The 14254-nt window shown below is 48.7% G+C and overlaps 2 protein-coding genes across 3 annotated transcripts in view; both read left to right on the top strand.

The window, feature by feature from the left end:
- Window positions 1-6057, top strand: part of Dhdds (dehydrodolichyl diphosphate synthase subunit) — a 33009-nt gene extending 26952 nt beyond the window's left edge. Inside the window, exon 9 of one of the 2 annotated variants that reach the window (XM_006975637.4) lies at window positions 3921-6057. In XM_006975637.4, the coding sequence (XP_006975699.2) occupies window positions 3921-4157 (237 nt within the window). In that variant the 3' untranslated portion in view covers window positions 4158-6057. Of the gene's footprint in view, window positions 1-3917 lie in introns of both variants that reach the window. The other variant, XM_006975636.4, reaches the window with a different exon arrangement.
- Window positions 6058-6616: 559 nt separating this feature from the next.
- Window positions 6617-10473, top strand: LOC121827406 (non-histone chromosomal protein HMG-17). Its single transcript, XM_076565363.1, has 6 exons — window positions 6617-7333; window positions 8112-8156; window positions 8341-8370; window positions 8673-8723; window positions 9114-9209; window positions 9636-10473. Exons 1-6 carry the CDS (start codon window positions 7319-7321, stop codon window positions 9669-9671), a joined length of 273 nt encoding a protein of 90 aa, XP_076421478.1. The 5' UTR covers window positions 6617-7318; the 3' UTR covers window positions 9672-10473.
- The last annotated feature ends 3781 nt before the right edge of the window (window positions 10474-14254 follow it).

Below are 14254 nucleotides of genomic sequence, written 5' to 3'. Positions count from 1 at the left end.
GACTAAACCGCTTTGGTGCTGGAGAGTAAATCCAGGACTTCATGTAACTAGGCAAGCACTGGACCAACTGAGCTGCTTCTCCAGCCCTAAACCTGCTCTTTGTTGTTTTCATTTATTGTTAGTTTTAGTAATGGGGGCGGGGGTTGGTTATATACACATGAGTGCAGCTACCCACAGAGGCCAGAGGTGTGTGTCATCCTCTGGAGCTGGAGTTACTGGTGACTGTGAGCTGCCAGCCACGTAAATGCTGGGAACCACACTCAAGAAGAGCAGCATGTGCTCTTAACCACTGAGCCATCTCTCCTTTCCTTTTATTTATTTATTTATTTATTTATTTATTTATTTATTTATTTATTTATTTAGATTTTATTTATGGACTGGAGAAATGCTTTGGAAGTTTAGGGCACTTGTTGTTGTAGAATACCCACATAGTGACTCACAACCATCCTTAACCCCAGTTCCAGGGAATGCAGTGCCCTCTTCAGACCACGGGGGGCACCAGGCATGCACAAGGTGCACACACATCCCTGGAAGCAAACACTCACACACATAGATAAGTAAGTCTTCAAAACAACTTTCTTTCTTATCTAAACTTGTTTCTTTAAAAAAATAAAATAAAATAAAAAACTTAAGCTGGGTGTGGTATGGTGGTCAATGTCTTTAATTCCAGCATTGGAAGGCAGAGGATCTGAATTCAAGACCAACCTGGTCTGTAGAGTTCCAGGACAGCCAAGGCTACACAGAGAGGACGATCTCTGTGAGTTTAAAGGCCAGCCTGGTCTACAAAGTGAGTTCCAGGACATCCAGAGCTGTTACACAGAGAAACCCTGTCTCCAAAAACCAAAAAAAAAAAAAAAAAAGGAAAAAGAAAAAGCCTTAGGTGGCTAGAGAGATTGCCCAGTGGTTAGGAATACCCATTTCTCTTCTAGAAGATCCTGGTTCAGTTTCAGACATCTCTATGATGGAGTTCAGTACCCACTTCTGACCTCTCCAGGCATACACAGGTACATATACATATAGATGCAGGCAAAACACTCGTACTCATAAAATTAATTAATGTACAAACTGTTTACTTTAAGAAGGAGCACGAACGAGCCTTGGAGCCGGCCTAGCGACACACGACTGTGACCCCAGCACAGGGGCCAGAGGTAGGAGGGTCGTCACAGCTCTGAGCCCAGTCTGGTTCCATTAGAAGGTTCAGGCCAACCAGGGCACATAGCAGGACCCTGTCTTTAAATAAATACGTAATTTTTAAAATGCTACAAACCAAAAATAAAATAAATTATACTAATTTTTATAGCTGGTTTATTTTAACTGATTGAAAAGTTTTGTGTAAGATATTCAATAGCGGGAGCCAGGCGGTGGTGGCGCATGCCTTTAATCCCAGCACTCAGGAGGCAGAGCCAGGCGGATCTCTGTGAGTTCGAGGCCAGCCTGGGCTACCAAGAGTGTTCCAGGAAAGGCGCAAAGCTACACAGAGAAACCCTGTCTCGGAAAAAAAAAAAAAAAAAAAAAAGATATTCAATAGCAGGCTGGAGAGATGGCTCAGGGGTTAAGAGCACTGACTGCCCTTCCAGAGGTCCTGAGTTCAATTCCCAGCAACCACATGGTGGCTCACAACCATTTGTAATGAGGTCTGGTGCCCTTTTCTGGCCTGCAGGGATACATGCAGACAGAACACTCTATACATGATAAATAAATAAATCTTTAAAAAAAAAGAAAAAAGAAAAAAAGAAATCTTTTTTTTTTTTTTTTTTTTTTTTTTAAGAAGAAGAAGAAGAAATATAGTCTTAGAAAAGTGAGAGTCTTTTGGACAGGAATTTCTCAAATTTCAGGGCTTTAAGCAGATTCATTCTGACCTGAGAAAATTCATGCTACTTTTTTATGTGTGGTGTGGTTAGTGTATGTATATGATACATGTACTTATTTGTGTGTGTGTATGTAAGCTTGCATCAGGTGTCTTTCCTTGATCTTCCTCATCCTATTTTTTTAATTTTATTTATTAGTGTATATGTTTAAGTATAATGTGGGTAGACACACAGTGTCCCACAGTATGTATGTGGAGGTCATAAGACAACTTTGTGGAGTTGGTTTTCACTTTCCACTTTCTTTATTGTTTTTGAGACAGGGTCTCACTATATACTTCTGGCCAGCCTGGAACTCATAATGTAGGTTGGGCTAGCCTGCCACTCCCTCTGTAGACCAGGCTAGCCTCAAACTTAGAGTGATCTGCCTGCCTCTGCTTCCTGAATGCTGGGATTAAAAGTGTGAACTACCATGACCAGATCTTCTTTCACCTTTTCATGGGTTCCAGGGATTGAATTCACGTTGTCAGGATGAAATAGCACCTTTCCCTACCGATGCATTTTGCCAGCCCCCCACCTTTATGTTTTGAGACAGGATCTCTGTAAAGGTGAAGTTCATCTGTTCTGCTAGGCTAGAAGGCCAGTAGGTTTCAGGGATATCCTCTCTCCCTCCCTGGGCCTGGGTTACAGGCACATTCTGCCACCTTTGGTTTCTGGGATCCAACTTGAGCTGTTCCCCCACACACAAGTAATTTGTTTGTTTGTTTCTTGGGGTTGTTTTTGGTATTTTGAGACAGGGTCTCCCTGTTATGTAGCTCTGGCTGTCCTGGTTGCTGTGTGTAAACCAGAGTAGCCTAGAACACAGAGATCCACCTGCCTCTGCCTCTTAGGTGCTGGGATCAAAGGCATATGCCACCACCTGGCCTGCTCACAGCTCTATTTTGAAGGTCAGTGAGACAATGGATGATGTGTTTGTGAGCATAACATGTAGAAAAAAGAGTGGAGACATAGCAGTTAGGACTTATAGATTGATTAGGATAGGACAGGACAGGTTCGGCGTGAGGAGCTCTGCTGCCAAGACTCTGTAGGCCAGACAGATTGGCAGGAACAGTCCATGAGACAAGCCGGCCTCTTCTGTTCTAAAGGGAGTTCCCGCTTTTGCCACAAGCACCCTTCCTGTCCTCTTGTGATCGTATGTTAAGTGAGGGAACACTTCATATGCAGAGTGCTCAGGTGCCAGAGAGGAAAGTCGTCCCCGCCCTCTTGAAGAGTTTGTTGTCTGAAGACAACATATATATATATATATATATATATATATATATATATATATATATATATATATATATATAGTCTCAGAGGTACTGCAGAGACTCTGATCACCACCAGCTGTCAGAATTGATTCCTGGGGCCCTGCTGCTTCTGGAGCCATGGAGGGATTCTTCTCCAACAGAAAGCAGACATGAGGAGACTAATACCCAGTCTAGGCAGCAGTAAGTGGCTTAAGAGTTGAATTTGCTTCTCAGCCTTCTTAGGAGGGCTGTTTGCTCAGACAGTCAAGCCTGTCTTCATTATAAGAGGCAAGTCTAGAGCTGGACCCTGAAGATAGACTAGGGAGCTGGAGAACGGCACCTCGCACTGACCCAGGAACCATAAGAAGACCCAGAGAAGATCGTCTCAGACAGCAGACAGCAGCAGCATATAAAGTCACTGTTCCTCTGCCTGCCTGTGTGTTAGAGTGGGGTTGCATTTATTACCCTAATCCCTTAAACCTCTCTTCAAGGTAGGCACAGCCCCCACTTTACAAATGAATAAAAAAACCAAAAATTGTTGGGGAGGATCTTCCTGCAACTACAGAGAATCAGAAGTCAGACTGTTGAACTGTTTCCAAGTGTAAGCTTGAAAGAATTTAAGAAATACAGATATTTCCACATAAAACAAGCCAAGATGGACTTCTGCTGGCTTGTCTGTGTAACAGGCGTGCCTTTCCACACTGGTGGAAACTCTCCAGAGCTTGTCTACTTGGCCACTCCGAACCTTCTTCCCACCTTCTCCATCCCATCTCTACCGACACCTAAAATTATCTCCCTACCCCAAACCTGGCTTTTTTTCTAGCAGAAGGCCCGAGACACGTACGCTGAGGAGCGGAAGAGACGCCAGCTGGAGAAGGACCAGGCTGCAGTGACCGAGCAGCTGCTTCGAGAGGGGCTCCAGGCCAGTGGCGATGCCCAGCTCCGACGGACGCGCTTGCACAGACTCTCCGCCAGACGGGAAGAGCGAGTCCAAGGCTTCCTGAAGGCCTTGGAACTGAAACGGGCTGACTGGCTGGCACTTTTGGGCACTGCATCTGCCTAAATGAGGCCACTTTGCCCTGCCCTGTGCCTCTTGGGCCCCAACTTCCTTTTCTTTTCTTTGTGAAAGGCACCTTTCTGTTTTTGATGAATTGTGCTCCCTTTGCTATTCAGGGAGCCCCAAAGGCAAGGCCTACTACCTGTAGACAGACACCTTTGGGTTACCTGTGACAGTGACCCCCCCCCCACTAGAGTTTGAGGGAGGGTCTCCCAGGTTTACACTAAGTCCAAGACCAGTCACTGATAATCTGGAGACCAGGGGCCCCTAACTCATCACCTGTTTTTCCTGTCCCCGTCTTTGGATGCATGTTCTTTTTCCACTAGCATATCCTTCAACATGCAGAAGAGGTCTTCCCAAAACCCAGGCCTTTCGGTATCCTGCCTAAGCCCCCCATGTGACTTTTACAAAAGATTTGAATCTACTGGTAAATAACTGATAGGCAGCCAGCAGCACTGGGCAGGAAAGAAAGGGGTGGGAAGGACGGGAAGGAAATTTGCCCATCTGCTGCCCCTCCCCTTGCCCCTCCACCTGGGATTTGCTATTGAATCTCCATCCCTCCCACCACCAGGACTGACTGCTCACTGAAAGGCTCAGCGCCCCCAATGGCTCATGGAAGCCAGGCGGGTGATTACAATCCAATTACCTATTGTTGACTCAGCCCACACAAGCTTTACTCCCCCTTGCAGGGCATGGGGCCAGGCTCCACTACCCAGTGAGACCCAACCCCCTCCACGGCTACAGGGTAGCAGAAGGGCCTGTAGAGGTCCTAAAGTCTAATCCAACACAGGCCAACTCAACACATCAGGACTGAGCAGACCTAGCATTTCCTGATTGACTGTCTCCTTCCCTTGAAGGCTCCTCCTCACAGCTCTGACCTGACTCCCCAAGTGGGTCCTGAGACAATTGACTCTCATCATGGTGGCGCTCACTGCAGGCCCTCAGCCTGTGAGGGCCCACGCTGACTTACGGGAAGAGGCAAGATCCCCTGCCACCCATGGGTTTGAGGAGAGGCTACTGCCTTTGAAGGAAGGTCTGCAGAGCTAGCCTGCCGCAGATGCCTCCAGAGCAGTAAATACTAGCCAGGCGCTCTGACCAAATGCCACTCTGGGTCTCCCGTTCTGTCTGCAAACCTTTTCCCCAGCACGTTCATGTACTCGGAGATTTCTAACTTTCTTTGCCTTGCTCCCCACACACACCCCGCTTTGTGCCTAGACACCTGTCATTGGTGACCTTGTGGCCCTCATTCTTCCTCTCAGAGTCAAGTGTAAAAGCCTGACACTGCACCCCAAAGCCAATCAGTGCACCCTCTGGCAGGGCCCCCTGTACACCTGGCACTCCCCAAAACCAGTCCCTGGCACAGAGTTCCCCAAGAGCAGGTGCTGTACATTTTCCAGCTTTACAATGAGGCTGTTGACAGCTTTAATTAGGGAGGCATGAATTATGTGGCTATAATGCGGAGCCCTACAATTAAGGCGGGAATGAGAGGCTGGAGGCAGCGAACGGAATCTGCCCAGCAAGCATGGCTGTTGAGTCCTGGCTGACTTTCTCTTGCGATTGGAGTACAGTTCAGGTGATTAATGGGGAAGGTATCTTCCAGCCTGGGGACCTGTATTCTGGGAAAGGTGCACGGGGTGGGGGGTGGGGTGGGGGGCTGCCTCGGGAGGCACTGTGGGAGTGGAGAGAAGAGGCAGATCCATTGCTGCCCAGAAGCAAAGGCTGCAGAAGGCTTGATTTGGAGGTTTGCTTTCTGCTGGTACGGTTCGTGCCAACTAGCTTCAACCCTTGCCTCAAAAACTGAGGTGGGACCTGTTTGTGTGTTTTGCACTCACGCGCCCAACACCCTGTTGCAGATGTTTAGCCGGTTGTGATCTCGGTGTCAAATAGATTTTTGTTTTAATTCTTAGATGTAAGATTTGTTTAGTAACTAACGAGAGAACGCCTTGCTTTGCTTCTGCGATTAGCAGCCTCCCTCGGGTGCGCTTGGCGAGCTCCAGACCGCTGGGCTTTGGGCTGGGGTGCACTGGAGGGGCCCCTGGGCCATCACACCTGTTCGTCTACTTGTTTCCTAATCTTCCGGCGCTTTCCTTCAACGGCTTTTTCCTCCCGCAAGCGAAAGCAAGCCGGCATGCTAGTGTACTGGGAGGGATTTCGCCAGCTGTGGCATCTGCAAAGCCCAGGTTTGGTGGCCTCTGTCGAGTGGGGGCAGCTGGGCTAGCTTTATCCGAGACCCGGAGGGCTTAGGGGGAGGGGAGTGCTCGCAGACCGTGTTGGCGGCTTTTCTCCACCATTCTGTGACGGGTCCAGGGGGCCGGACGTGCAGGGACTTAAGGAAGCCACCCATCCGATGTTGGGGGGCTCGTCAGCGTTTGGGGAGGCGATTGAGCAGTAGGTGCTGAAAGGACAGCTCCTACCTGCCCCGCCGAACCCGAAGGCTCCCCTGTGTGGAGTCTCCACTCCAAGCCCATGCCCCCACCTCCCGGGGACGGCTCTCCAGGTGAGGCGCACGGAGGGACTCCCCAAGGTGGCAGGCGGCTCGGAAGGGTGCACGTCCGACTGCGCCACGCCAGCCGCCTCGCTCTCATCCCACCGGAGCCCGTGGCCCCCGGAGCTGCCGCCCGCGCCTCCCGCCGCCGGTGGAGCTGGGCGGCGCGGGCAGGCCTCGCAAACCCTCTGCGGGGCCCCAGCGGGAGCAGGAAGGGAAGCGGCCGAGATGTGCCCGGTGTCGCACGGCTGGAGAAGTGGGCAGCAGGGTTGCATAAGGTGGAAGGAACTTGGGAGTTTGCAAAAGCCAGCTCGGGCGGGAGCGGAACCCCGAGCCCGCCGCCTCGCCCGCCCCGCATCCAGTGCCTCCGCCGCGCGCCTTCCCTCGCCGCGCCCCCTCCCCCAAGGCGCGCCGCCGCCTCGCTCGCCCTCCCCCTACACCCCCTCCTCACTCCAGAGGAGGTGAGTTTAAACCCCGCCCACGTGACCCCAACTGGGCCAATGAGCGGCGGCGGGAGGTGAAATCCGGTTCTAACCGGTCCGGGGCTCCCAGCGCTATAAAAACTTTATAAACCCCCCGGAGCCCGAGCAGTGTGAAGAAGCAGCGAGAACGACCCCCGGACGGACCGACCCCGCGCACCGCCGCATCCCCGCGTTCAGCGCCGACGTCCCCCGCCGCCGCCATGCCCAAAAGAAAGGTACGTGGCGCGAGCGCGCGGGCGCCCGGGCGCCGCCACTGCCACCGCTCGCCTCGGGCGCCCAACTCGGCGGGCAGAGCAGGCGCGGCGCGCGGTTCCAGCCCGAGTCGGGCCGCGGGCGAACCCCGCGCGGCGCGCTGCCCGCGGGCGCCAGAAGCCATATTGGAGGAGCGGCGGCGGCGGCGGCGGCGGCGGGAGGAGCCATGTTGGCAGCTGTTTATCCCGCTCCTCTCGGCCGCCCGCGCCCCCTCCCCCACCGGCGGCCCCCTCCCCTCCTCCGGGCGGGCGAGCGAGCGGGCGATTCAAACCCGAAAGGGCGGGAAGGCGGCGCTCGGCTGGGCGGGCGGGGGAGCGCTCTGCCGCCAAAAAACTGACGCCGCGAGGGGCGGGGCCGCGGCGTGGCTCCGCCCCCCCGGCCGCCCACGTTCCCGGCGCAGGGGCCGCGCGTCGCCGCCCACGAGTTCCCCGAGCTCCCGCCCTCGACGGCTGCCATAGCAACGGCGCCGGGCTCCGCCTCCGGAGGGGTTTGTTTGCACAATCTGCAGCTGTTGCTCCTGCCTGGCTGGTGGCGCCGGCCGGCTCCCCCGGCCCCGCTCCAGCATCTCCCGCGCTGCACGGCGGACCTGCGGGCCTGAGTTGGGCGCCATCCCCACTGGAGCTACTTTTAAGAGAGACGGAGTGGATACGTCTTGGAAACGTGGTGTCACTTTCTGTTAAGTTCTCGATGACTGAGATTTACTTCCGAGGTTACAAATTTCGGTCTTTTATCCTTTTGTAGGCTGAAGGGGATACTAAAGGAGATAAAGCCAAGGTGAAGGACGAGGTGAGTCTTACCCACAAAGCCTTGGGTAGTAAACACCACGGGGCTCCCTTGGTAGGATTTGGTATTTGATCACAGCCCCTGGTCTGGAAGTGCCCTAGAGTTGTTTTGTGTGTTCACTTGAATGCGTAAAAAACCCGGCGTGAAACTCGTGCTTATTTTTCTGACTTTGTTTTTATTTTAATAGCCACAGAGAAGATCTGCAAGGTTGTCTGCTGTAAGTGTGAATACTCAATTCTTCTTCCTACTTACCCTGCGGTTGGGAAACATTTTGGGGGTCCCTTTGGTTTCATTGAATTATAGTTTGTAGCTGGTTTTGAGTAAATTGTGGTGTTGCACATCTGGAGTTTACCGTTGTCTTGAGTTCTGATGGTTATGACCAAAGCAGCAGCTCACTTTTAGATTGTAAAAGAAAGGCAATCCCAATGAAGAGGGGCTTGCCTAGCTGTGGTTTGGGGGTTGTTTCTTTTGGTCCATCGTACTAATAGTTTCCTCTTCCCCTCTGCCTACCAAAATAAGAAACCTGCTCCTCCAAAGCCAGAGCCCAAGCCTAAAAAGGCCCCTGCAAAGGTAAGCGGCACTCAGAGACTGTAGTGCTAATACTAGATTGGTAATTTTCGCAGAAAGAGAACCGTCCTTCACCACCTTAACCTAATTCAATATAATGGTGACTCCATCAGTGGATGTTGTAAGTTCTTTTGGTAGCCTTATTCCTGATATTTGTCGTGTTGGTATCCTTGGCACGAGTTCCAGAAGACTACACTTGACTGTTAAAGACTATTTTTAGCTGTCGTGTTCTGTAACTTATATTTAAAGGACGTTGTACGCTGAGCAGCATAAGTTGTGATTTAGCCAGTGGAGGGGGTGTCTTGATAGACAAGCCTGCTTTGCAGAACGTGGTAGGTTATGTCCTGGTGTACAAAATGAAGAACTGTTCCATCCGCCCTTCCTTGGTTTTAGAAGGGAGAGAAGGTCCCCAAAGGGAAGAAGGGGAAAGCCGATGCCGGGAAGGATGCGAATAATCCTGCAGAGAACGGAGACGCCAAAACAGACCAGGTACAGTGGCAGCCCTGCTCTCCGCTGGGTATGCGTCAGATGAGTCATTGATTACAAAATTGTCTATGACCCCTTATATCTGGATCACTCCAGTAGGGTGTGACTTTCCTCCTGTCTGAATCCTCAGTTCCAAAACTGTATTACAGTCTGAAAGGCACTGCTGTGTTTTCCGGTCCCAAAGTGTCCCCCATGCTGCAGTGTGAAATTTTAAAACTGGAAGTGACCTTGGGGCTTCTGATCTTCCCAAGTTCATCAGTGGAGGGGGTGATTGAGTAAAGTTGATGAGTGCCGTTCTTGAAGTGCAGTCTTGGTGTTTTTAAGGACCCAAAAACCTGGATTTTATCATGGAAACAGTGATACCATGTATAGACTATAAGCAAAGATAAATTTTAATTGATGTGTTGGTTTTATCTCTTTTTCTTTTAGGCACAAAAAGCTGAAGGTGCTGGAGATGCCAAGTGAAATGTGTGCATTTTTGATAACTGTGTACTTCTGGTGACTGTACAGTTTGAAATACTATTTTTTATCAAGTTTTATAAAAATGCAGAATTTTGTTTTACTTTTTTTTTTTTTTTAAGCTATGTTGTTAGCACACAGAACACTTCATTGTTTTGGGGGGGAAGGAACATGTGTCACTAACAAAATGTCTCCCAAGCTGGATTGATGATGGTTGATATTGGAAAACATCTTTCCCTGCTAATTTTGAAAGACTCCTCTTGGCTCTCAGGGGAGACGACCTGGTGTTGACATATGTGACCACCATGGCCTAGTGTGGGAAACTAAATTCATTTCTGTGTCTTCCTCCCCTGGACCATCAACATAGACTTACCTCCCTTCAAAACAGAGACCTGTTGGAACCTGACCCCCAAAATTGGTTTTGCCAGTCTATCAGGCAATCTGGACTTTGCAGTGGTATCATTGTGTCCTCAAAAGAGCAGCGGTTCCTTTTATAAAAGATTGTGGATCTTCAGATTGATAATTCTGCCGTGTTCGTTTGGTTTCCTGAAAGTCAGGGTCGGCTTGTGAAAAGTTGTTAAACAACATCCTCAATGTGAACTGTCAGCCCTCACTCTAAGCTCTCCCCCTTTTCAAAGCATCGAATGAAGACTCATCGGGTTTTATAGTGGCTTTCTGATTTTGGTAGTCTATACAAGAAGGGAGTTTGGAAGTTCTTGTATACTGTTAATGACTGTCTGCCCATGTCCTGCCTGAAAAACCATGATTGTTTATGGAAAGTATCTTTAATAAAGCTGGATACAGTTTGGCTTGGAATGCTGCCTCTGATCTTTTTCCAACATTGGGGAACCTGGCCTCCAGCTCTCTTGGTTTGATTGAATGGTCTTAGATCCAGTCAGTCTCCCAAACACAGTTGTGAGTGGAGGTGGGTGTGCATCCCAGAAGTAGATTGAGGAGAGTGGGAAATGGTTCTTGAAGTGTTTGGCATCCTTACAGGGTGCGCAAAGATCGGCAAGTCAAAGCTTTGGTTACCAACAGCTGGGCACCCCTCTGATTAACATTAACAATCCGCTGACTGTCAGTTGGGGCAATGCTCCTGTGTTTGACCATATAGATCAATATGGTCTACCACTACTGACCTGCAACAATGTTAGTAGAGACTTTGGCTGGTTGAAAGGTATAGGAATACAGACCTGATGGATTTGTGGCTTCGATTTGAACTTGTTTCACAGAATTCAAGTGGCTTATATTTGAGGGAAGACAACAGAAATTGCCTCATTCTCTTCCTCTTGTCAAAAGATTAAGTTGACAGTTGAGCTCTTGAAGCTTTGGGATGGGTGTTCTGAGGCAGTGGGTGCTAAGTGTGTTGAACTTTCTGGATGAAGAAACTTAAGGTGAGAAACCATAGTTTAAATTTACCATACTGAATATAAACACACTGGTTGTTCCGGTCGTCCGTCCCCCCCCCAGACAGGGTTTCTCTGTGTATAGCTTTGTGCCTTTCCTGGATCTCACTGTGTAGCCCAGGCTGGCCTGGAACTCATAAAGATCCGCCTGCCTCTGCCTCCGCCTCCTGGAGTGCAGGGTTTAAAGGTGTGCAGTGCCCCACCACCACCCAGCCTAAACATACTGTTAATAAACATACTGAGCAATGAAATGAGTTTTCAAACTATTTGTTAAGAATCTCAGACTTGTATTCAAGGCCACTTTGTTTTGACTGGTGAGACGATTTTAGAGGGAATCTGAGCTGTCTGGTTGGTTACTGTTAAGGTGGAGTTTATAAAGTGACATCTCCATATGTCATAGCTGGCTGGGATTTCTCTGCTCTGGTCACCTGTTGCCAAATAGTTGGGGTAAGTATGTTGAGCTTGAGCTTTAAATTTTAATCCTATAGCTTGGCTTAGTGGACCACCTGTGTCTGTCCTGTGCTGAACTAAAACCTGGATGTAGCCCTGTGCTACCTGGCTATACTTTTATACTATGGCCCAAGCACTTGGGAGGCTTAGTCAAGATCAGGAGTTCAAAGTCATTCTAAGCTACATGAGTTGAAGACCAGACTTGGCCACATGAAAACCATTTCAGTAGCAAAAAGTGGCCCCCTAGAGGGCTGGAGACATGGCTCAGTGGTTAAGAGCCCTTAGTGACTCAAAGGATGCAGATTTGGTTACCAGCACACACCACCTGCTAACACCTAACACTTAACTCCAATTCCAGAGAATCCAATATCCTCTCCTGGTCTCCACAGACACCAGGCACACACATGGTGCACAGACATAATATGCAAACAAGATGTGTTTTTTTAATAAAGGTGGAACTTTCCCAACTCAAAGCAACCAATCTCAGCCTTTAAAAAAAAATATTCTTAATTTCCTCCTTACCACCTGAGCCGTAGCCCTATCCTCACTGTGTATCTTTTTAAATGCCTCTCTTCAAATCCTTTGCCCATGTTTGTTTGTTTTTACACTGGGCAGGTGAGAGCTTTGTATTCTGGACTTTAAATCCTTATATAATTAATGACTATCTCATTCTATGGGTTGTTTTATTTTTACAGCATGTCTCACTGCAGTAGACCTCACTATGTAGCCCAGTTTGCCCTCAGTTTACAGCAATTCTGCCTGAGCCTACCAAATGTGGGGTTACGGCAGAAGCTGCCATATCTGTGGGGTGTGTTTGATGCTTAGAAACACATGTCCCCATTCAGCCCAATACGGTCTTGAACTCTGATTCATCCTGCCTCTACTCCAGATGCTCCAGAGAGTATCGAGTGCAGGGTTTTTGCACCATGCCCAGCTGGTTTGTTATGAAATGAGGTCTCCTGTGCAGCCAGGCTGCTATCAAATTCTTGGTCCTTCTGCCTCAGCCTCCCTATAACTGGGTTACAGTGGTCAGCTACTGTGCCCAGCTGAGAGTATCCTTGGAAAGCAATTTTTTTTTTTTTTTTTTTTTTTTTTTTGGGTTTTTCGAGACAGGGTTTCTCTGTGTAGCTTTGCGCCTTTCCTGGAACTCACTTGGTAGCCCAGGCTGGCCTCGAACTCACAGAGATCCGCCTGGCTCTGCCTCCCGAGTGCTGGGATTAAAGGCGTGCGCCACCACCGCCCGGCTGGAAAGCAATATTTTTTGCTGGGGATGTGACTCACACAGTGGTAGCCTCTTGCCTACTACATTTAAGGTTCTGGTTCAGTCCCAGTACCACACATAAAAATTTTGTTTAAGCCAAGTGTAGATGTGAGCCTTTAATCCCAGCACTCTGGAGGCAGAGGCAGGCTGATCTCTCTGAGTTTGAGGACAGCCAGAGCTATATAGTTGAGACTCTGTCTCAAAACAAAACAAAAAAAACTTGTTCTGGTGAAGATACGATTTATTTACCTTTGGTTGCTGTTTCCTTTAGAAAAGCTAAGAAACAATGGCCTCACTTAGGGTCAAGAAGGTTTACACTTGTGTATTCCAAAACATTGCCATTGTTGTCCTCTTCAACACAGTCCTTTGATGGGTTGTGTTGACATAGTGTGTTGCACGGAGTCCAAGCATTCCCTCGCCTGTGAAATGGTTCTAGACCTTTTCCATGGCTGCCGGAGACACCTCATGACAACACCTTTGGAGTTTCTTAGCTCATGTGATTCTCCCTGTGTTGTTATCCGGTGACACACTTTGACCTTTGCCCTCATTTCCCCTGAGCTGGGGTTTTGAACCACCACTACCCAATGTCCTAAAACTTTTAAATTAATATTTAATTCAAAAATATTTTTAACTGAATGGTGGTGGCACACACCTTTAATCCCAGTACTTGGGGGGCAGAAGAAAGTGGATCTCTGAGTTTAAGGCCAGCCTGGTCTACAGAGACAGGTTTTTTCTGTGTAGCTTTGGCTGTCCTAGAACTTGCTTTGTAGACCAGGCTGGCCTCAAACTCACAGAGTTTGCCTGCCTTTGCCTCCTAAGTGCTAGAATTAAAGATATGTGCCACCACCACCTAGCAGTAGCTTTTAATCTTAAGATGGAGTCAGGCTGATCCATCATTTCTACGTTGTCTTATGTGTCTTTTTCAAATCCTTAATAGTGAACAGTTATTTTATTTTATTGAGACAGGGGTTCTCTTTGTAGTTTTGGTGCCTGCCCTGGATCTTGCTCTGTAGACCAGGCTGGCCTCAAATTCACAGAGATCCACCTGGTTCTGCCTCCTGAGTGCTGGGATTAAAGGTGTGTGTCACCGCTGCCGGGCAGAGAACAGTTACTTTTATATGTTGTATGGGCCAGTAATGCTGGGGGTGGGGCAAGTAACATAGTATTTTTTTATTTGGAGAGAGACAATATTTGTATCATGCTATGTCTCTCTAATTATGTCTGATTGGTTAGCATAAGAAGGATAATTTTTTTAAAGCCATCATTTTTGTTCTACATAGAGCAGGTGAATGCCCTATCATATTGTAGAACTATTTTAGCTAATTACTTATTGATAGCTCTTGATCTATTTGGTTTTCAACAGGTACCTTTCTGTTAATGAGGGAGCTGGTTATATGTATAGTCACTTTACACCCTTTACCAGGGATTTTCCTTTGGATCTACCACTCCAGCCTTTGTTAAGAATTTGTTAT

The sequence above is a fragment of the Peromyscus maniculatus genome, chromosome 2 (assembly GCF_049852395.1).
Source record: "Peromyscus maniculatus bairdii isolate BWxNUB_F1_BW_parent chromosome 2, HU_Pman_BW_mat_3.1, whole genome shotgun sequence".
Lineage (NCBI taxonomy): Eukaryota > Metazoa > Chordata > Mammalia > Rodentia > Cricetidae > Peromyscus > Peromyscus maniculatus.
Note: the sequence above shows the minus strand (reverse complement) of the source record. Positions and strands in the feature narration are given on the sequence as shown.

Bases quoted from the DNA above. Each gene is read 5' to 3' on its own strand.
- LOC121827406 (XM_076565363.1), top strand. The intron at 8,157-8,340 runs GTGAGTCTTACC...TTATTTTAATAG, and splicing joins AAGCCAAGGTGAAGGACGAG to CCACAGAGAAGATCTGCAAG. The intron at 9,210-9,635 runs GTACAGTGGCAG...TTTTTCTTTTAG, and splicing joins GAGACGCCAAAACAGACCAG to GCACAAAAAGCTGAAGGTGC.